Source organism: Meleagris gallopavo, chromosome 7 (genome assembly GCF_905368555.1).
Source record: "Meleagris gallopavo chromosome 7, MGAL_WU_HG_1.1, whole genome shotgun sequence".
In the NCBI taxonomy this organism is placed as follows: Eukaryota; Metazoa; Chordata; class Aves; order Galliformes; family Phasianidae; genus Meleagris; species Meleagris gallopavo.
The window spans coordinates 9,325,281-9,348,698 of record NC_139410.1 but is presented as its reverse complement, the minus strand read 5'-3'; the positions used below and the strand labels follow the sequence as shown (position 1 = coordinate 9,348,698).

General features: G+C 37.9%; 1 protein-coding gene across 4 annotated transcripts in view; it reads left to right on the top strand.

Annotated features, from left to right (window-relative positions):
• HECW2 (HECT, C2 and WW domain containing E3 ubiquitin protein ligase 2) overlaps positions 1 to 23,418 on the top strand; it is a 149,950-nt gene that overhangs the window by 26,110 nt on the left and 100,422 nt on the right. For 2 of the 4 annotated variants that reach the window (XM_085227670.1, XM_085227671.1), the window contains one exon: positions 17,155 to 17,495. In XM_085227670.1, coding sequence (XP_085083796.1) covers positions 17,204 to 17,495 — 292 coding nt within the window. In that variant the 5' untranslated portion in view covers positions 17,155 to 17,203. Of the gene's footprint in view, positions 1 to 11,192; positions 11,338 to 16,388; positions 16,455 to 17,154; positions 17,496 to 23,418 lie in introns of those variants that run through there. The other 2 variants (XM_085227673.1, XM_085227672.1) reach the window with 2 other exon arrangements.

The window sequence follows — 23,418 nt, the reverse complement described above, 5'->3', positions numbered from 1 at the left end:
GCTGAATATTCCAATGTAGAAGTAATAATAATAGAAGAGTTGAGTCATATCTGAAATGGATTGATAATGAACTCCTTATGAGTTATAGGTAAGGAGAAATGGCTACCAGAGCTACGTCTTTTTAAGACTAAGGAAAAGCTTAGCAGTGGTTATAGGAAGTTTTTTCTTCAAAATGGAATTTTGAAGTGAGTAAAACAACATTTTGCTACATTAGATTTGTTTCTGTGCTTGCTTTCATCTGTAATTAAGAAAAATGAGATCTCAGTTTTTTTTACATCTTTTTGACACGAGATTGTTATTTTCTTATTTGAAGCACCTAAAATATATGGTGCTTCTGCTTTGCCTCATGCTTTAATTAGCTCGTTGATAAGGCCCAAATCCCAAGCACTCTGACGTGGCAGGGAGGCTCCCATTAATTTCAGCAGAAGTCATATGAGCGTTTACATGGCCAGGATGTTTGTGCGTGTGCTTGAGCTCACTCATTGCACATGGGAGGGGAATACCTAGCTGGACCTGAAGGACTCTTTCACTGTTCACACTCTTACTGCTTAATGATGAATTGTATATTGCTGTGTGACGCACCAAATACAGCTGGAAGACAAATCTGTGCAATGACACAGAAGGTTTCTTACTCTGCATCTAGATGTGGAACAGCTAAAGAAGCTCATGTCATACTTGTATTTGTTCAGCTCTTGCCCATTAAAAGTAGCCAATATCCAAAGTTATGCTTTTTAGCATTAAGGAAGCCTTTACTTTACAGGATTTATTTTCTGGTCTCATATGCCTAAATCATATTATTTCTATTGCCTGGTTTTACAATACTTTATGACATCTGTGTGCAGCAGTGTAATTTCCAGAAATTTCTTTGCCCATTGTAATGCATTCTGAGTTAAATACTGCCTATAGGTAGCAGAATGTACTGTTCTGGGAACTGGAAAGAATTTCCTGTAGTCTTGCCAGATTTAAACCAAAACAAAAACCCAACCATCCAAAAACAAAACAAAAAAATCCCGTCTGTACATTTCTTAGAATGTTCATAACAGGTATTGGCTTAAATGTGGGGTCATGGGCACAAGTAATGTATTTGACATGGGTAATGTTCTCTGTAAATCTTGGTAAGCTTTTCTGAATATATCGTTTGAACATGAAACCCAATGTCTCTGACCTGCTGGGAGCAGGAGGCCCTCTGTGCTCTCTGGTGTACATGGAAGAGCAAGTGCAACAATTGGAAGAGTAAAAATAAATAATCTGATATCATTGAGCTCTGAAAGGCTGATGACATGGCATATAATGGGAATGATTTAATTTTCTGACTCTCTAGAAAATTCCTCGATGGAAGTATGTCAGTATTCTCTGGTCCTTTAGTTACTATTCCTTTCCATCTGCAAAATGGTCTACCCGACTACTAAAGGTGCTCTTAACACGTTTTAACAGCCTGTTGGTTTGCTTCTGTGCAGTCTGCTCCCTGCTGAGCTCTGGTAGAGAGCAACACCGGCTTCCTTGTGTTGGTGTCCAGTGGTCTGTGAGTCACGAGGACAATGAGAAAGAAAATTTTAAAACTTCCGTCTTCTGTGCTTCTACAGTACTTTAGGTGTGAAGCTGCTTGTCCTTAGTTGTGCGATGCTTTTCTCCTTATTTATTGTAAAATATCTGTTTGACAGTTTGCTTTGAAGGTTGGCATTTTAGTTTAGGGTTTTCCCTTGTTTCAGAAGAATCTATTTGCATGTCCTAATACTCAAATACCACAAGCATACTCTTGCATTTCCAGTACCCTTGCAGGCTCTTCTATTCCCATTTGCTTTGGGAACTGTACCTAAAAGATAAGCTATTAAGGAAGAGGCACAGTTACAGCAGTGATCCGTATTTACTGTGCCAGTCCACTGCAGTACAGATCAATAGAGCTAAGGCAGCACTTTAGGGTGCTGATTTTCTAGAAAAATGCCAAGAAGCTGAGTAATGTGTTTCAGAAAGTTAGATATTGATGGAGAGCAGTTGACGTGACCGTATGTCATGTGTCCATGAGCTCATGGTTGATGGTGATGTCAGGTCAACTCCGGAGAATGACTACTTTCAGCTCAGCGTTAGGTTGGATGCATAACTGTAAAGCTAATGCTTCCTGCATATATAAAGCAAATTATTCATAGCGAAGGAACAAATACTAGAAAATAGTTGTGTATTGGAGAATAGTATGTGTTATAATTAAAGTTCTGTTTTGTTCTAGACAAGATACAGCATCTGTATCTACAGTGTAGCCAGTATTCTATGTCGGTGACCAAGGTGAAATGGATTTAAAATAATTATATTTTTGTGTTGGTAATATTTTGTTGGTAATATTTTGTTTTCTACAGTCAGTGCTAGTGGAAACCTTTGAATTTCCATTGAGTTCCTATTACTGATCACAACTAGTGACCCACTAGAGTGACATTTGGATTCAAAACGTTTGCCACATCTGACAGGGGTGTTAATTTGTTCATTTGCAGGTAGTTGATGCAACCTACAGTGTGTTAGCACTAGAGGTTGGCTGAGCTGCTCTCAGCAGTTTGTTAGAAGTGGTGTTTGCTTTCTCAGCTGTAGTTGCACTGCTGCTCTGTGCTGGCATCTTGCAGACTGTTATGAAAGGCTTTCAGTGAAACTTTTTGAATGAATGAATCATCAGATTGCTCAACATATATGATGGTAGTGTGCCGCAGGAGCAGACCTGTGTTGTCACCAGATGTGGTTGGGATAGCAAGACAAGGTAATGACTGCTTCAGATTGTTTTTGTGACTTAGGTGTCCTAGTTTTGTCCTAGATTTATAGCAAATACACTACAGAAAAATGGAAAAAAAAAAAAAACAACAAAAAAACAAGTTAATTTGGACTATGTTAAGCTATTTAAAAATGTACTTAATGGAACTTGGCTTTGGTAATAAGTGTTCAGCTTCTAGTTTCTTGAAGCATTGTTTTATAAAATGTTTTTCAGTAACTTGGCTGCATTGTCTGACTGTTCTGTTTTGTTCTTCAGCAGTTTCAGCACTATTCCTGAGCTGGATATTGGCAACTGTGAGATCTGTTTGTATTATAATCAGAGCTTTGTGAATTCATTACAGTGTGAGTAGGTGTGTTAGTGAAGTTGTGACAACATCCTCTACTTGGTTGGGCTGCTGCTGCTGTTTAGGAAACACAGCTTCAGCTTTAACGCTTAGGAGCCTCGTGGAAGGGTAGTTGCCTATACCCAACATTTTATTACTTTTCTTTAAGTTGAGCTATGGGAATTGCATCACTGGGACACAGCAAATGAGTGATAATGACTGTAATCACAGGGTCATGTAATTTATTAAATATAGGATTAAAAATCAAAGCAGTCTGTAACTACATGCAGCTACAGAGTTAGCTGCCTGTTTTCTTAACAGTTGTTAATAGATTGGCCCTTTGGCTAATCTATTGAGCCCTATTACTTAACTAGTTTATATCACAGGAATCTTCATTCATGCACTTTAGAATAACAGCATTTGAGTTTTGGCAAACCACGAAGTACAGTTGGTATGCAGGTATTTGTTTCTAGTGATTTCTACCTTAATTCTCTTAGTAATAGCTTGCAGCAGAGATTGAGCGACAGTGAATGTGTCAGCCTCCACTTGTGTTACGGAGGCAGTGGAATTAGCTAACCAGAAGGCTGCGTCACTTCTTGCTTTTTGGGAAGATCACTGTTCTGTGATGTTAACTTGCAGATACAGGACATTTAGGATTGTTTCCATTCACGAGGAAAACAAAATGAGCAACTGGTGTAGGTGGGTTTTATGTTTGTTTTTTAATGTAGCTAACTGCCTTCTGCTGAGATTGTATGCATATATTTCCATCTCTTCAGTGATACTATTACTGTCCTCTGGGGCCCGGTTCTGTCAGCAAAATGCTTCTACCCCTATTGTCACTGCAGCTGTTGGAATTACACAAATTATCAATATAAGGCTAAAGATACGTGTTTTAATGGGACTGTATGCCTATTCTGTAGCATTTGCATGTGTTAAAGAGGTGGTTGGATCATGGGCTGGAAGCATATTGCACTTCTGGGTGAGTACTTGACTCTGCATCTTCTCTTTGTGCTCTGTGAAGTGGGAGTTGAACAAAGCACAAATAAATACTCTGTAAAAACAAAGCAAGTTAGCTTCTTGTAGCATGATTGTTCATCCTCTAATGGGAAATGAGGTTTGTGACAATTAAAAGCATTTTGAAGTGTACCTACACACATGGTTTGAATAGGTAGAGAACTTTTGTTCTTGCTACATGACTTCATTAATTACATTTCTTTGTCTTCCCTGAATCTGTCTGAAAATGTTGGATACTTACCTGGGGCAAGCAAAAGGAAATAGTGTGTATGATACTGCCACAATTTAGGAGTCCAGGTAGAGATTTTGATACCTTCGGCCTTTTGGCAGATTTTACACTGAATGCCTGGAAGAGGTCGGTCAGTAGTGGGTTGTGCTATAGAGGGCTTTCTGCAAGGCACTGCCATGGGCTGTGTGTGGTTGGAGGGCTATAAAATAATCTTTTCTTGCTGTTGTGGAGAGATCAGATTTTGAGAGTTTACCTACTCTGGAGAAGAACAAGTGGACCTTGCATTGTAGGTGTTGAAAAACCGTTGACTGTGTAGTTGGGGAAAAACAACCAAAAACAAAAAACAACCAAGCAAAACTGGATCCTGGGTGTTCAGGGGAGAGAGGCTTGCTAAAAGCACAAAATGCAACAATAAGATGGTGTAAAATAATGAAGGGTGAGAAAAGACTAATCTATTTCTGAAATACAGGAAAAATCTGTGTGTTGATTGTTCTATCAATTGTGTGCCATGTAAATACTGAGTATTTACTACAGTGAAGCTTGAGAGAGGGAGAAGAGTGCTCTGCCCATAATTTGAGCATTAAGTGAATTTAACTCTGAACTAGTAGTTTTAAATAGTTGTAGGTTTATAAAATGCTCCAATTCCAATTTGTCTTCACAAGGAGTAAGCCAAGTGAAAAATCACTGTCATGTTGTCACACCTGAAAAAGGATTAAAATGGTGATGGGCATTAAATTATATCTTTGTTGTTATACGTTGACAAATAGAATTAATTCAAAATCAAACCAGAATTAACTAAAAAACTACAGATCTCAGGATTTTACAGTGGTACAAGAATGCAGTGTGCTATGATTTCTGTGATTTTGTTTCCTCTTGCCTCGTAGCATAATCAACTGTTTACCAAAGAGACATGATTTGATGTAAATACACCAAGGTCATTTTAAAAACAGTACACAAAACAAAACGCCTTCAAAATTCCCCAAACTGAAGCGTACCAAACGTAGGCCTCCGGATGACGTTATCTTCTGTTTATAGTTTTGGTACCATGTGCACTAGAATTTCTTGCCTGTATTTATAAACACTGATTTCAATCTCCTTCCGTTTCCTGGTGCTGCAGCACCTTGGCCCTGGGGTGGATTTATATTGAATTGCGCTGCATTCCACTGCGTGCTTCGATCTGCTGCTGTTTGCTATCTGATGCAGGAGTCTTCTTTCACGTGAATTCTCTCTAATGGAGACTCAAAGTGGGGATGGGACCGGGCAACTGAGAGAGGTGTACCATAGGCTGGGCCTACGGAACTCCATTCAGTTTGTTGTAGATTATCCAAAACTTTGGATAAACAGGGCAAGTCTTTGGATTCCTTTATGCCTGGATCTCAAAGGCTTTTCTGTGCAATGATCAATTAGGGCCAATGCAGCGGTGTAAAAATGTGCAGTGAGAGCCCTCTTAGCAGTGGCCCATTTCTTTGCGGAAGGAAGATGAAAATCGTACTGCCTGGAGAAATCCTCTGATACTTGTTTCTATTTTTAGATCTACTTATTAAAAACTCATGCATATTTAATAATAAAAGTATTAATTCATAATAGACCTCATCTTTATATAGCTCACTTTGTATTGTTGGTTTCCTTTCTGTTAATAGTTCATTTAGATTCTGAAGGAATTCTGTTTTATTTAGTGCAGAAACTGCACAAAGCAGCAGTAATCCTGCAAGAGGAAAAATTACAGTGTGGGATCACTGAACTAAATAATGTATTGTAATGTGTATTTCCAGGGGGAGAAGTATGATAGCTTTGCTGTTTCTATCTTCCTAACAGCCTGCATTCTAGCTCGAATTTTTTTTTTTTTAAAGTTAGTGCAGAACAGACATGGACAAATGTATCCAGGTTGCTTTGAAAGTAATGCCTCCTATTTATTTCCATGGAAACCACAACAGATACAAAGGACACATTTTCACCATTTGACAGAGGAAGTTCTCAGCTACAAAACAATCTTTTTCAACACAGTCACCACCATGAGCTATGCATTTTCTCCAGCAATGAACCAGAGCCTGCATGCTGTATTCATAAGTCTGAGGACTCACTGTCACCAATGCTGAAATGCACCATCCACCCCTCACTGCTCACATGCAGTGTTGTTCTCCATAAATTTTCAGCATGCATCGATGGATGTGTCAGTAGGTGCTATTTTTTCCATGTGGAGGAATTCAGTGACACACCTGTTCTTCCATGTTAGATGCCATTTAGTCAGACTGCCCTCTACTGCAACAACATGTAATGGAATATTGGTTCAACCTCTTGCTTCCATACCACCGCCATCTGCCTCTGATGTTGGGGGCTAATGTAATAAAGTAGAAGGCATTACTTTCAGAGCTGCCCTCATATATCGGGTTATACCTGCCGGTGCTGGTGGTGTATGGGGGTTACTGCAGGAGTAGCATTTTTATCATAGCAGAGGTCCTTACAGCTTTAAACTATTTTTCCCTTGAGTTTTCTGGAGGATAAGATCCTTAGCGCTTTCCGTCTGCAAAGATTTCTTTCATAGCTCTTTGAATTTCACTAGTGTTTCTAACTTCATATACTGAACACATTCGGTATTGCATTTTAGCTTTGTTATTTGTACTTTTTACATCAGAATGTACAGCATTGTCAGTATAAGTGTGGTTGTATGGTTGTATGTATGCATGTGGTTTAATTGTTACCTTTTAGGTATGACCTCCTGTGTGTCTTGAAGTGCTGTGAAAACAGGGAATTAAAAAAAAAAGGTGACTAAAAGAAATTCCTCATGGGTCTAGTAATACTGGTATGCAAAATGTGATAGGGCTGAAATGCTTTTGCTAATGTCCTTAAGGGCATAACACTGCACAGTCAGCAAGCAAAGGGCGTTATCTCTGAGCTGGCTCGGCTGACTGTTCTCCTACTCCTGCCAGTGTCAGGGACATCTTTGCTTTGTACATTTCCAGGCAAAAAGTTCCATTAAACTGTAGTCAAGCAGAAGCGTACTGACATTGTATTCCAGCCCAAGAGCATCCTCAAATCTTTATGGAATGTAGCCCTTTTTTGGGAAAGCGTATCTGGTGAAATGTTGTTCGTTGAAATATCAGAAGGGTAAAAAGGGCAGGTGAACAGAAACTTGAATGTATACTGACAGACAGTTTAAATTCACTCCAGCAAAACTTGTCAATTTTACTCTTTTCTCACATTGCTGTTTGTACCTATAGTATATCTGTAAGACTCAGGTACACAAAGTGTTTGTTCTGTTTTGGTTTTAGTTTCTTTTTTTCTTTAAGGGGACATCTGAGTCTATTTTAGACATCTTCCTATCCAGCCCCTGCTCAGTGGACCAGCCTGGAACTTTGCAAAAATGAACTGGGGGAACAATTCTCTGCAGCTGGTGGGCTGTTTTTTTTTTTTTTATTTATTCTCTTTTTAGCCTTCTAGCACGTTTTGGTAATGGAATTCTTGAAGTCAGTGAATATGTTTTACACACAAATGCTATATTTTAAGTTAATAATATCGCCTTTGTAGCAAAAATGTATATATTACATGATGAACTGAAGGGGTTTTGCTGCTTTGAAAGGGACAAAGGACTCCTGTGTTTCCTGAGAACGTGGGAATCTCTAAGTGTAATAAGTCAACCTGCTCTGTGGTGTTCTGCTGCTGTTTAAGTGAATGAAATTATTTTATGTGGTAGAAAATTGAGCATACACAGGCTTAATAATGGGAATGATTGTGTTATATTTGGATAGACAGAAACAACAGTGTTCATTTCCCATCAGTACAGAGTAGTTTTCAAGCTTAAAATGGCATGATTTTTTGTAACTGCTTTTTGCATAGAATGTATATTATCTTTTAATAACTGCCAAATAAATACTAAAAGAGGCTGTTTAGGTGCAGCCTAATTGCGGCTGGCCTTAATGGATGCAGCACCTCTTGAGTAGTATCCGCTTCAGTGCAGACTGCAGAGACTTGGAACAAAACTGCAGAAGTGCTCTGATACTAAGTAGTAAATACTTGTACTACTTCTTGTTCTGTCAAATGCTTTGTTTAATAAATGGCTTTTTGAATTGTCTGGCAGTTTTCCTTTCTTGTTTTCAAAGTAACACAGTTTTTCTATCCTGTGTGTCAAGACTTTTGGCATTGTATTCTTACTTCTGGGCAGACAAACGCTGACTCGTGTTGTAAAAGTTCTGTGTCTTGGTCTTTACCATCTCTTGTTGTGGGAAAAAAAGCCTTGGGGGAACAAATCTGTTTTGAGGACCCTGGGCTGGTGCTGATGATGCTACCAGTCTTAAAGGCAGTAGAGAGCTGCTTGCTTTTCATGTACTTAATATATTCTTCCAAGCTTTCACATATGTTAGTATGAGCATTTTGTGTTTTGTTCATAGAGTAGTTACACTGATGTTTCCTTATCCTATGGCAAAGTAGCTTCTTGTAGAGGCTATATTATGTCTTTCTGCTATAGATATTTAAAGGGGCTGTATTTGAGGTGGACTATGCGCCTTGACATCAAAAGGCTAAACTGAGAGTAATTGCAGCAGTACTTGAAGGGAAATTCTTCAGGACAGTGATCAACAGCAACTAGCAATAGATAGATGAGTGTCATGAGCACTGAAAATGGAATCTGTGGCAGTGAAGATTCTGATTTTAAAATTATGCAGAGTGTTATTGTGGAGTGATTCACCTAAGGCTGTAGTTCCATGCTAGGCTAGATTAAACTGCTGCTTATCTGCACACCCAGTCTCTGCCTCATTTCTGAACTACAGCTTTATTAGGGATCTTGTTACATATAAGATGACTGAAGGAAATGACATTGCTTTTAAATGGTTTCCAATTCTGGAGGGGGTTGAAGGGCTGTGTAATACATTCTGTATGTAGCCTCTTCCATGTGCAACTATACTAACATTTCCAGTCATGCTGTCTTTCTTAATGTGAATAGACTTGAGGATAGGTGTGTATCTGATATGTTTCACTTGTATTTCTACACCGCTTTTGTATTTCTACTTCAGATGAAAGGCAAGAGTGAGTTTTAGGCCATGGGACCTCCTGGTATGTATCTGCAGTGTAAGACAAAGGTATATCTGCGACCCAGCTGGGTGCCACAGCCTGGCAGTCACAGCAGAGGACTTGAAAGGATTTTCCATAATTCCCCTTCCCATCTCCTGGCTTCAGCTCAAACAATGTTAATCACACACCGATATTTGGTTGGTGCTGAGCGATGGGTGCCTGCCTGGGGAAGAGCTGCTGCTGTGATGGCGGGGGGCAGCTGCAGGACGCAGCTCTATCAAATGGTACAAAAATGCATTGAAAAGCTTTCACACAGAAATTCTATTACATTCTGAATTAACTCAGCTATTATCTGGCTGTATAATGAATCATGTAGACCATTTAAAAATATATATATTTATGCTGAACTATGTGCTTTTTGCTTTAGGGGTGGTTTTTGTCCAGTCTAAATTATATAATGGGTTTGTAATCTGAGCTGATCTTTAACATCTGAGCTGAGTCACAAGGTTCAAGTCAAAGGAGACAAGTGTGCATTTGCACTTTGCTTTTCTTCCCTTCCTCCCTCTCTCCCCCTCCTTCCGACACTTTCCGTGTATGGAAATATCACTGTGAAATTTCAGCACAGTAATTTGTAGCTTTACCTTAAGATACTTTATACTTTAATACAGTTTCTACAAGTGAGTATTTTCATTGTAATTACTTGGATTTATGCTGCTTTTAAAAGCATCCAGTCATTCTCCTGTTGTGGAGGTCTGTGGGCTTTGTTAGAGTGTAAGCAGATCAGCAGAAAAATAAAATACTTCAGAATTTAACTTGCCTCTTTGCTCTTTTGGATATAGCGATTCATATTTCAAGACAGATAATATCCAATAAACATGAAGTTGAATTAAAGTAACTTTGAATTTAACTTTGTTTAAAAAAACAATGGTCATTTAAATTCTTAAGTTGAATCTTAGTCCCATGTCAGCTTCTGTTGTTAATGATGATAATTTCGTATCATTTTGAATGTTTTTTCTTCTGTTGCTTTGTAAAAGAAGACCACACATGAAAGAGTGCAAGTTGTCAATGTACAAGTTACAATAACTCAGGAAAAGAGAGAAGCATCCCTCCCTTTTAATCTTTCTGAAGATTTTAATATCCTTGTAATTAAAAAAAGTCTTTTGAGAGGTGGAATGATGTGATTTCTCAAGTTTGTAACATACCTCGTTCTTTTGATTCATAGAATCACAGAATCATTTGTGTTGGAAGGGACCTTCAAAGGTCATCTAGCCCATCTCCCCTGCAATGAACAAGGACACCTACAGCTAGATCAAGATGCTCAGAGCCTGGTTAACCCTGACATTGAATGTCTCCAATCAGAAATTCTCTAGATTTATAATGTTCTTTTCTTTCCTCCAATACATTAGTGGTTGGACTTGTTCATGTCACTTGGATAATTTATTGTTTAATTTATTGTGCAGATCTAGTGAGGATTCAGCATTCCATGTAGCAGTATTGAACAGCTGTAATTACGTTTTAGCTGCAGAATCTCCCCAATTTTCTGCTTGATGTGAGAGCTCAGCACTGCACAGTTATGTAATGTAATGGTGGTTGTATTTTTTGAAATACTGAACTTCTTGATCTACTGCAAAAAATTTCCATTACATGACACATGTTGATTAATTCATGTGCTAAATCATCTTGAAGCCTTAGGATATAGCCATGGTCGTGGAAATTAAGAGACCTTAGTACTCCTTACTTGGTAAGCAGTGGAGAAAAGTAGAGATGACAAATAGCTGATCTGTGCTTGAGTGATGTGACGTTTGCTTTTCTTTGGCTGAATGAGAAGCATCCAGACATGTTAGCTTACCTCCAATCTGATAATGTGTTGGCAGGGAAAAGTCCAAATAATCCAACAGTGGAAAATGCCTTTTGAGAGAAATGCCATGATGTGAATCACAGAAAACTTGTAGCAGAAATTCTTGGAAATACTCCAGGAGGAATGACAAGAAAAAGGCTTAAGGCCTTCTGGGCAGAAGGGTGAGTCTTTTATCTCGTTTGTCTGTATAGAAAAAGATGCTTTGTGTCATCTCTATTGATTATTATTTTTTCCCAAACCAAGTCTGTATCTTCACATAGTCACAGAAATATTAGAAAACAGACCTGGGAGAAAATCTGAAGAGCAACCAAGTCCATCCTTCATCTCAGGGTGGATCATCTGCCCGTGTCTTTGCTGAATAAACATCTGATGCATGGATCCGGCAGGGCCCCCTGGCAGAGCAGTGCAAGAGGAGCAGAAGGGCATGGTCTGTGCAGACTGGCTAAGGGCATCAGCTAACCATGTGGTTAACCTTCACCCTTCTTCCCAGGCAGGCTTTGCTGCCAGCAGTGAATTCTAACTGTGCTGCTCCTGGCAGAGCTTCTGGCAAGTGGAAATGCAGCTTACAGAGAGCTGCAAATGGTCTGTGGCCATGTGTTATCCTAGTGCGGATGTGCAGAGGCACTGACAGTTAAGTACCCATCTTGAGATGTACATAGAGTGAGTTACTCTTTAGTATCTTGTATTTGAAAACAGGTGCAAAGGCATGTGTCTAGTTGCTGTATGCCATATCTTGTTTCTGCAAATAGCATCACTACGGCAGCACTCACAGCAGAAGAGTAGGAACATGGATTCAACAAAACGCCTTAAAAAAATGATTCCCCTTCCTCATCTATCTGCCATGTTAAAAATCACTAAACAGTCTTCTCTAGATTGTACTAGTTGCAATACTTCAGTATAAAGATAAGCTAAGTGCTGTAAGGAAATGACAGACGGCAGTAGTAAGGGGAAGCCCAGTGGCTGCACTGGAAAGAAAGCACCTGTGCTTTGTCTTCAAGATGGGTTTGAAAACTTAAAGGGATTGTTTATATTATCAGACACATCACTAATTGCTAACTGGAAGAAAAAAACATGCATTTTGTTATAATTCTGTGTACTTTGGTACACTAGCACCAATGTATTTTAAAGTTCCAGTATATTTTGAAAGCTTTCATGGAAGATATTTCAGTGCATCTCTCTCTGTCATGAGGCTTTTATAGAAAATCAGAAATGGAGTGTTTGAATTTCCTGGCAGGTTATTGAAGTGCTCTGTGCACATTTTAGGGGGGTGAGTGGTGAGCGTCAAAGCCAGTACCAAAAGGAAGTTTTTCCAGAGATTTTTGGGGATGTACCGCATGTTTTAAATGCAAATATCAGCAGGAGAATGAACAATTGGCTAGCTTTGAAGTCTGTGGAGAGGGAAAAAAGATCTTGAATTTTGAATTTTCTGAAGAAAAAAGAATGTTTTTTTTTCAGCTACTCAGAGCTCAAGACTGGTCAGTTTGAGCCCTACACTTCAAACTTCTGCTGTGTTTCTCCTCAAGTGCTTTCTCCACTGAGCTTGGGCCAGCCAGCACTGTGCTGTGTGCCACATGCTGCTGGTGCACCGTGCAGCTCTGTGGCTCCCAGCAGCCAGGTGAGAGGCGATCATTGCTGCTGTTCTGCAGCTCCCTCGCTCCCCTGCTCCGAGCTGGTTCCTGCTCTCAGGGCCAGCCCTTCCAGCCTGCTGCAGTAGCTGCTGTGGGAGGAGGCTGCCAGTGAGACCCATAAGGCTCAGAAAGGATTGCTACATAAACAAGAAGTGAATCGTGGTTATGAGTAAGATAAACAAAACAGCATGAGAACTCTGTTTTGTTTTGTATGGTATTTTGTTGAATTTATTCCATTGCTGGAATTCCCAGACCTTCATTCATATATTTTTAGAATTATGGAATATTTGACTGTATTAAAAGTGCTTTGAGATTGCCTTTGAGTTTCTATTAGTGAAGAAGACTGAAGTCAGAGGGATTTTTCCTGTCTATATTTTATATATCAGATGGAACCTTTAAAATTCTTCATTCTTCCCAGTCCTGGTCCCTCTGTGATTAGTAATTCAGAGGTATCTGTAGATAAAAATAATCTTGAACTTGTGCCACTCAGAAATTAAAATGAAATGGGTCTTATTTCTCTCTAAGCTTCTCGTGAAGCATTGAAGAAAGCCCTGATACAGATAAGGAGCTTTGGTACAGGTTTTACTTTTCAGCTGAAATAGTTTGCTGAAATGATTCTCCACTACTTTCTCAAATGCCTCTATTTCTCATGTGCTTTAGATTCACTTTCCATATTTTAATTTGACTTCATTGAACAGTGTTCTTTGCCCTCATGGCCTAGCATTTGGTGCACTTCTCGCTCCAATCACGTTCAGCCTGGTTACCTACACTTTTGTGTCAGGGAAGTGCACAGAGCTTGTTAGGTGCTCATCATCAGCACAGCAGTCTGGATGCAAGTGCTCTTTCTCTGGTGCTTGGTGGGAGATAAAGATGGGGGGATAATTCTGACTTCAGTCTCTGCTAGGATGTATCTGTTAGTTAATAGTTACAGGCATCAGGAATTGTTAACCAGATGTCACATAAGCAAATCGTGTTAGTTTTTCTTCCCATTTTCAAACTGTAAGTAGTTAAATTAATGTTCTTTTTTTTTTTCCTCTTAGATGACTCCTTGTAGTTTGTGACTATCATCTTTTCCCTCTTACAATATGTCATTTCTGTTTACGTACAATTCTCCTTAGTGAACGTCCCAGCTTATTGTGAGCTATTATATAGCAGAGTTTTGTTTGACAATGGATCCCCTTTGCAGCCAGTTTCACTGAGTTTGAGAAGTATTCTAAAAGCCTGAGACTTGACTTTTTGATTTTTTTTTTTTTCCATAGTAGGAAAATGTACAAATGAGTAGCTCATTTGTATGGGAGTTTAGTTTGCTTGCTAAAAATGTAACCCAAAGTCATCAGAATCTAATATTTGTTGGAATCATTATTTATGTCATGACTTTTTAAGACACTTGGATTTAGAAGTAAAAATGGAGCAGCCATCCAATATTTAGATTTCTATTTTACTTTATCTTCAGAAATTATAATTACGTCCATGTTTCATCAAAATGACAACAATTGGGACTTAAGAAAATTGACTGTTAGAAAGGAGTTAATGTTTTTCTCAGGCTCTTCTTATCTTTCAAACTGCAGGATAGTTATAGCTAGCAAAACTTAATTCCCTTGTGTGCTTATACATGGATGAGTTTGTCCATCTGCTGGATATATTTTTTCAATATATTCCAGCAAACGTCAGTGTTGCCACGGGTACAATGTACTGCTTTGCAGTTAAAAGAAATTTCTACATTTCTCCTATTCAGACTTTGTCTTTAACTTATATTCCTCCAGTATGAGGCTTGTTTTGCAGTAATTTTACTGTTGTAAAACTACTGTGTGCAGTAGTTAAAAGCAAGGTAAAACTCCAGATGTGGGACAGAAGAAAATTAACTTGAGCAGATGGATAGTGCACTATCCATCTGCTAATTAATCTTCCTCATTCTCTCTCTTCCATTGTGAATTTTAAAATATAGCTGTTAGCATGTGCTGTTAGCCGGATCCTGTTACAAGAAAGAAGGAAAAGAAAAAAGGATGGGCAGATTGTACGACTTAGTTGGAGAGTTGATGATGTCCACTGGTACTTACCTCATTAAGGGCTTGGGAAAGCTGAGGATGATCTGATCTCTGTGGGTTTCTGCGAGACATAAGGAAGTTGGTGAACATCTCTTATGTACCCTTCTGCTCCTGGTTGCCCAATATTTTCAGCTCTAGGGAATAGCACAGAGAAATGAAGAGACTAACTGCCCAGCGTTCACTGAAGAAGGCTTGCTATACAAAGTTCATCGCTGATGTCCAAGGCAAAGGAACAGGGCAGAAAATGAGTTACTGAAACCTGCTGACATCCAGAGCCAAAAATAAAATGTTTTGTGTATGTATCCAGGAAAGTCTGTGTTGTATTTTGTGAAGTAAATGTGATAATCTCCATTTCACTTCTTTATATGTAAAATTATTAGACTGAATTTTTCTTTCTTTTTCTGTAATGTTTGAATCTGAACCACATAGTGTATAATGAATTATATACAACTGGCTGAGTTGAACTTCATGTTTCAAAAATTGCTTTTTAATATTTTAAAACATCTCCAATTTAAGGAAAGTTGGAAAAAGGAAAAGCATCTGTGATAGACTCAAAGTTTGTACACTGAAATTGTGACAAAAAGAAAATTCAAGACGAGTTAAGGAAAGACAGAGGTTTAAGAGAGCCATGTGGTGATGGAAAAAAAACAGGAAAAATTAAAATGAACCTCATAAAAATGATTTGTTTATTTATTTTAAGATTATATTGATCGTAGTCTTGGGATCTCAGAGTGCTGTAGGTGATTTTATTTGTAATTACTAAATGTGTTTGGACTTTAGAGGCAATGGTTTCTATTTAATAAACCAGTTATCAGACATGTAATTGATAGCAGTATTTGACTGTAGATCCAATTACAATTAGAACAATAAGTATGTGGCCAACCAATCCATTTGTTTCCAGTGGACTCTACCTTATTTTAATTTAGAAGCTTACTTGCTTGAAACAGGGAATGCTATAGTAGCTGGCATTCAGCATTGTCTGACTATGCTCAGGTTATTTTAAGACAACAAATGCATCTGCGTATGACAGCTGAAGGCTGTGACAAATGGTATCATAGAATAAAATTATAGAACAGCTTGGATTGGAAGGGGCCTTAAAGATCATCTAGTTCTACCCCTTGCTATGGGCAAAGGTTTCAACACACTAAATTAACCTGATAGAAAAAAGATAGCCTAAGAATAGTACTTGGGTATCTTTGTGTGTGTGTGTTGTGTGTGTGTGTGTACATGTGTACATGTACACAATTTTCTTAGATATGGTTATTTCTATATTTAGAAATAAAAGCTTAAGTTATATATCCTTGATGGGAGACACTGCAATGGGATAATTAATGTTGTCACTAGTTAAGTTGCAATCTGGTCAGAAATGTTGAAAAAAGTATTTTCAGAATGGAGAGTGTATGAGGATGAGATAGAAGATGCATTGTTTGTATTCCAGGTGAATATAGTAATCAAGATAATTTTCACAGGTTCAGTTGAAAAACAGATCAGCAGACTGTTTGTTTTCTTCTCAAAGCAGATTGTTCTGCCAGTTGAAGACACTTACGGTTTTATTTCCTCAGTAAGATGAAGAAATTATAAGTCCATGTAAACTCTTTGAAAAAGGTAAATGGCTTTGGTCAAAGACACATATTACATAGAGTTTTCATATCTCCTTTATGCCAAGAGGTTCCTCATTTCTAATTCCATCTTGTTGCAAGCTGTTCCCTGTGCTTTAATATTTTCCTGTTTCTGTCTTCCTTCTGGTGACTTGTTTCAAGTTGGAGTAATGTGAGGGCATGTTTTCAAGCAATAATATGATTAGTCGTTCAGTACAGATAATCAGATGCAGGTTGTGTTTGTTGAGTATGGGGTGATGACATTAGCATGACATTCCAGCAAAGACCTTCTATCTTAATAAAATTCTCACAAAATGGTTTATAGTAGTACAGGCCTTTTATATATTGTTTCTTCTGAAGTGATATGTCCAGCTGTATTAGTATTTTTAACATTGCTCTGATTCTAAACATTCATTGCGTAGCAAGTATTGTTGGAAACTAACAATAGTGAAAGTACATGATAAACTGCTGTGATTTCTTAAGTAGAAGACGATTTTATTATTTCTTCACTCCTCAGGCCACTGCCAGACTTCATTTTGTTTCTGTGGCTACACGTGCTTGATAGATGGTCTCAAATGCTTTGCTTTTTTTTGTGTTCTGGCAGTCCATTTTAAGTATCTCTAGGAACAGTCCTGATTAAAATATTTAAATGTTTAATGTTTGAGTAACCTGTTGTCTCACTTTGTCTTTTTTCTTCTTCATGGTAGATCTCTGAACAACAACTTCTTCACATAAATTGAAAAAAGTGAAGAAGAGATGGCCAGTTCAGCACGAGAGCATCTGCTATTTGTGCGACGTCGCAACCCGCAGCTCCGGTATACTCTAAGCCCAGAGAATCTGCAGAGTTTGGCATCTCAGGGCACCATGGCTGAGAACATGAATTTGCAGCGTGCCAACAGTGACACTGACTTAGTGACCTCAGATAGCAGGTCTAGTTTGACAGCCAGTATGTATGAATACACCTTGGGGCAATCTCAGAACCTCATAATCTTCTGGGATATTAAGGAAGAAGTTGATCCAACTGACTGGATAGGACTTTATCACATAGGTAAGTCAGAACCTTGTTGAAGTACTTCTGTGTTTCTTGCTTTGTTGTTGTTGTTACATCATTTTTAGAGATAAGATTGCAGTGGATCACTTCAGGTCATTCTTTGCTTTTCTTAATGCAGTGCGCTATGGGAAAATATGATTCTAATTTCTGTAGATCTGGTTCCATAGTGACTTACTAGTGACTAGGGTGAAATGTGTTCTCAAGCAACAAATGTGCAAACAGTTTCCCATGTTTACTTTTGCTGCAGACTAGCTTACTAACTGAAAAAATCCGAGCACTGTATTCATCTTGTAATTTGACATGCTAACTGTGCAATGGTGATGCAGTTTTATGGACAAGTAAAGTCTCAATGTGTTTGAATAGTTTTTTTCCGCCATTTCTTTTTAGAACTGAAACTGTATCAGTTCTGAATGGGTGAGAATTTCTGTTTATGAAAAATTCTTATAGTAGAAAATCCTCTGAACAGTTTTTGTTTGTTTGGTTGGTTGTTTTTTTTTTTTTGTTTTGTTTTGCTTTGTTTTTTGTTTTTTGTTTTTTCTTTCTTTCTTGCACTGTTCAAGAGGATCATATATTTCATAGGGGGGGAGCTGAAGAGCTCTGTGATGATGGGCAGTGTGTGCATTAGTTAGCAGTGTGGATCAGTAGGTCAAAGCAGGTTTGTGCTGTGACACAGACATCAGGAGAATATTTAAGTTGGGATTTTGCCTTGTACTGTGTTTAGTCACAGCCCTGGATCCAGATATTTCTGCTTTGTGTATGTAGCTTGGAGCTGTCCAAAGAGGCTGGAGTCTGTTTAGTTGGTGATACCACAGGCACATGGAGTTTGGTGTCTTTCTGAAGTAGTCCAGTTCATGCACACTAAAATTCCTCTCTGAATTTAGGCAGTGCTCAGTAACTGGAATGGTTATGTGATCCATTTCAAATTGGCACTGCTTCTGTGATTTAATTGTGATTTAATTGGAAGAAACTGTCAATTTAACCTACCAAAAACAGATATAGCAGAAGCTGGTAGAAGCAGGTCTGACCACTGGAACTTTGTCCACTTTTTTCCATGGCACCCTATTACTGCATCATTTCATGTTCCTTGCTGAGGGAAGGCTGTTTCCAGATCTCATTCTTTTTGCCTGTTTTTTTTTTTCCTTTTTTTTTTTCCCTTCCAAATTACTGCAGATCTGCAAACTGAACAGTATTGATTTGTGCTGTTCCATGCTTACTTGGTCATAAAAGCTCTACTGGAGAAGCTGTATGCACTTTTCCTGGAATGAGATGTGTATGTGTACTAATAGCTAAACTATCTAAATGATGCACTCTTTAATCAATGAGCATGAATCTTCCCAGTAGCATTGGCAGCCTGAAGTGTGGTCTGTGCTGTAAAATGCAGACTGCTAAATGAAGCTTAAAAATTGTGATTCTAAATACATTGAAGGTTTCCTCTGAAGAAAAATGAAACTTCCCTTTTTCTTTTCTTTCTTACTTTTTTTTTTTAGGTTGTAAGTGATTTTATCCTACTTTCATAATTAAAAATGTTTCTACCTTCAGGCTGTCAAACTCATAAAGCACAAAACAAAATTCAGTTATTAAAGCTTCTTATAATCCTATAAAGAATAGCTAAATTTAGGCTTTCTTGGGCCTAAAAATTGCATATTACTACTGTGTAGTAGCAGAGCATGAGGTGTTCGTTTTCCTGTATTTCTTGTTAAATAATGAAAGATCTGGTAGCTCCTTCAACACCTACCTTTCTTCTTCCCTGCCACTTGATATCCATCAGCATAAATGAGAGTTTTGTTACTGATTTTAAAATAGATCTGAACGGAAACTTTAAGACTGATGGCTACATCATTTTGAAGGGTGAAATAACACATTTTGCACAACCTGAGAAGTAAGGGTATATTCAGCCTGATAGACATGCTTTGTCTATCTTTTTTTCCTTTTATAAATAAACATAAACGTAAGTATCTAGCATACTTAAAAATAAACATTTACATCTTTAAGTGTGTGATCTAAAAGCCTTCAATTCGCATAATTTTTAAATATCTAAACAAGATATAGAGATAAAATACAGACTATTTTTTGTAAGGCAATGTGGACATATTTTAGGAATTGCTCCTACAGGCTTTCGTTCTGAGATGCTTGCGTGCTTTTACATTGATTACAAGGAGAACCAAATTGGCCCAAAATACTGTATGGTGTAATCCAGCATTTTCAGTCTCTTGTAATACTCAGTATAAATTTACTACTTTGGAAAAGTGAGAACACTTTTATTTTCTTAGGAGGAGGATGTTTATGGGTTAATATATTGAAAAATAGAAGCCTGGTTCTCAAACACATTATTAAGATTTGAAGTATTGCTTAAAGTTATCCATTCTGGTTCTTCTTTCAAATGGAAACCATTTTACTTATAAAGTTGCTGTCCTCTGGCACTGCCTACTGAAAGCAGTGCAGATTTTGTGCAGTCACTAACACGGGACAGCTCTGGGTTTGTGCCAGTCTGATGCTCTACCTGCAGTGTCCCAGCACTTCTAGTAAAGCACCATTTTTCAGAGAGCTAGGAATAGAAAAAGGCAAATGTTTTGACCTTATTAAAAAAACAAGAAAAAAAGAATGACCAAAACCCACCATCACCAAAAACACAAAAACCCTACATTTCATAACTAAAAGCACAATCTTGTGACTTTTTTTTTATGCTGGTTGTACGATTAGCTTTTATAATGAAAGCTGGATCTCTGTTTGGACAGGGGAAAGAGTAGTTGTCAATTCTGTAAATGAATAGTTGGGGAAATTCTGAAAATGAAAATTATTCTCAGCTGAGGCTTTTGTACAGAGAGATCTGTCAGAGGTCAGGAGCAATCCAGGTAAATTTGTCACTTCAAATTAATTTTGCAGAGTACAACCATTATAAAAAGAATTGAAAATGACACGCTGGGAAATCATCATCTTCATTCACTAATATATTCAATTCGCTCTCGTTATTTTCTATCACAAGAAAGTTATTTCTGTGCTTTGAAGTGTGGCTTTACTGCATGGTTCAAACTGCAGTGGGATATTAGGAATTTCATTGCTTGCTGTACCCCTTTCTTTTTACGAGACTTTGTATATATCACTATTCAAATTCACTCCTGTAGGTACATCAGTTGGTATGGTTGATCATAAGGCTGTCAGTAATCAATCATTGGTTTTCCTGCTTTGTGGTGTGGATAATTGTCTTGCAGTGGGGGATAGTAGGTGGAGCTTTTTCTTGGTATAATACAGAGTCAGAGAAATATTGAATCTTTTAAATGTTTATGAAAATAGAAAATATTTTTTTTTAAGGGCATATGGATTTTTTCCACATTTGTGGATAAAAAATGGGAGAGAAATGCAAAAAAAAAAAAAAAAAAAAAAAAAGGAAAGAAGTAGTAGAGTCCTATGTTGAACAAATTTATTTATTTATGTGCCCGGGTGGGCAAGAAAGCCAGTAGCAACCTGGCCTGCATCAGAACTTATATGGCCAGCTGGACTGGGTAACTGTTTTCCCTCTGTGTTTGGCACTGGAGAGAGTCCACCTCAAGTACTGTGTTCATTTTTGGGCCTCTCCTGTGATACTGCGTTGCTCGAGTTTGTGTAAAGAAGAGCATCAAAACCGTTGAAGGGACTAGGAAACAACGCCACAGGAAGAGCAGCTTTTTAGCTCCGCAGGCAAGGTCGGTGGAGAATGTATATTGTACATCTGTATGAGCACAGAAAGGTATCCCACTGAGACTATGTGAAAAGGAGAAGTGGTATTCCTGAGTATTAGCTCTTTGGCTAAACCGAGCTGTGTTGCATGAAACCTGATGTTGCTGAATATAAAATACAGATTTATCATTTTGAATTCAGCTTTAAGTTTGGCTGGAATGGGCTTTTCCTATCAACTTCAGGCCTACTAGTAAAGATTATCAACTGAAAGCGACAGGACAGGATGAAGTTCAGAGGGAAACTTTGTAGTGGAGGTGCTGTACTTGTGACTGATCTGAAGAGTAAAGGTGAATTTCCAGTGTTCTATCTTAATAAAAAGAGGTCAATTCTTTTTTTTTTTTTTTCCTTTCTTTTCTGGAGCACCATTGGATTTAGACTGCAGCTTTCACCTTTTGAAACAATAGATGACAGTCTTGATTATGAGATGCATGCCCCTTTTTTACAGAGATTTAGCACACTTAAAATGCTGGTTATCAAAGGTTATTTTTATTTCCCTCAGCTGCTTCACACAGGCTGCTTGAATTTTTGTTGTACCTGCAGCATCGATATTCAATAGCCTTTTTAAAAAAACAAGAAGGAATGAAAGATAGAAAAACCTGATTCTAAGCTATATGGGACAATTTAGATGGGATCTACATTTATACTAAGCCTCCTAGGGTAGTAAGGTTGGAGCTTTTCCATTTTACGTCAGACAAGATTAAAAAGAAAAAAGCTTTCATGTAAACTGCCTTTAATACATATAAAATAGTGGCTTAAATTAGACAGAGAGATAATAAAAATGTAAGGTACTTTATCTCAACAGATTTCTCTGGTTTCCATTGTAGAAAACATAGAAAATAATAACTTCATTATCTTCTGGAAAAGCCTGATTATTAACTTTTTTCTTTTTTCTTTTTTTTTTTTTTTTTCCCCTTCCTGTATTTAGCAATATGATTACTCGAAAATCTGAGCAGTACTTTCTTATTGCTAGTTATTCTGCATAGCAGTATTATTTTGTGATCACTCCTAGTTCTGGCTGTTGCTTAAGTTTGTAAACTGCAAATATGCCTTTCTGTACAAAAGAATCAGAGCTTACCCAGCTTGGTCCTTGGTAGAAGCTTTGGCTTAGATTTCCAAGAAGTTGGCTTTGTGCTCCTTGTGACTCAAGCTGTGGGGACTTTTTTTTTTGTCATTGTCTCGGCTGAATATCTATACACTGTGGTGGTTTTGTTCTCTCTAAAAAATAATAGTAAAAAAAAAAAACCTAGCTCTGGCTCCAAAGCTCTGCAAAAGGCACCCCTGTGTATGCTGAGGTGTCCATGAAAATAATGCTGCAGATGAATGCTTAAATGAAATATACAGTAAAGCTAACCTCATAGGAAACCCTAAGGAGGGAACTTGAATTCACATTGGCCTGCATCTGAGATTGGTACCAGTCTGTTTCATATTAACTTAGTAGTATTATGGAAAGATGTGACAGTTTGCAAGCCACTTCTTGAGTAGGGTAGTGGAAAGAGGAGGCAGCCTAATTCATGAATTGGATCGTAAATTGCAATGAGACTTACAGTGATTAAAACAAACATCAGTAACAAACCAATGGTCTTCAGAAGCCAGCTTTCCTTCTAGGTGTTACATTTTAATCTTACGCTGCTCTTTCTTCATAGATTCTGAACCATATGCAAAGCTACTTTTTTCCCCACACTAAATTTGGTACTTTATCCTCCTTAGTTGTAATCCAATAAATTTTGCTTAAAAATCACAGTATGGGCAGTACCTTCTCTTCACTGCAAAAACTGAAAATGAATAGAAGTGCTTTCTCTATGTATTTTATTTGCATAGAGCAGATTCCTTATGAAAATACACTCACTGAATTACAAGACACTTGGCATATTTAAGAAGAAAGGAATTAATTTCCTGATTAAAAAGCAAACTAGAATATTTTAATATGGTATTTATATCAGGAAGAAGTTCAGGTTATGATTAAATTTTGCCATAACATCTAAACTTTTCAGTTAATTCTGTTTCAAGTTTTTGAGATACCCCTGACCTCAAAACTAGACAAATGTAGCTTCAGGCAGAGCTCTTTCAGCTTTGTTGTCACTATCTTTTCACTGCAAAAGGTTTTGGTGTGACAGCGTTTACAATCCTTTGGAGAGAAAGCAGTATGCTTCCCACCCTGCCTTTTTGATGGCAAGTGGCTGTTCCAGCAGATGGGAAGAGATGGCAA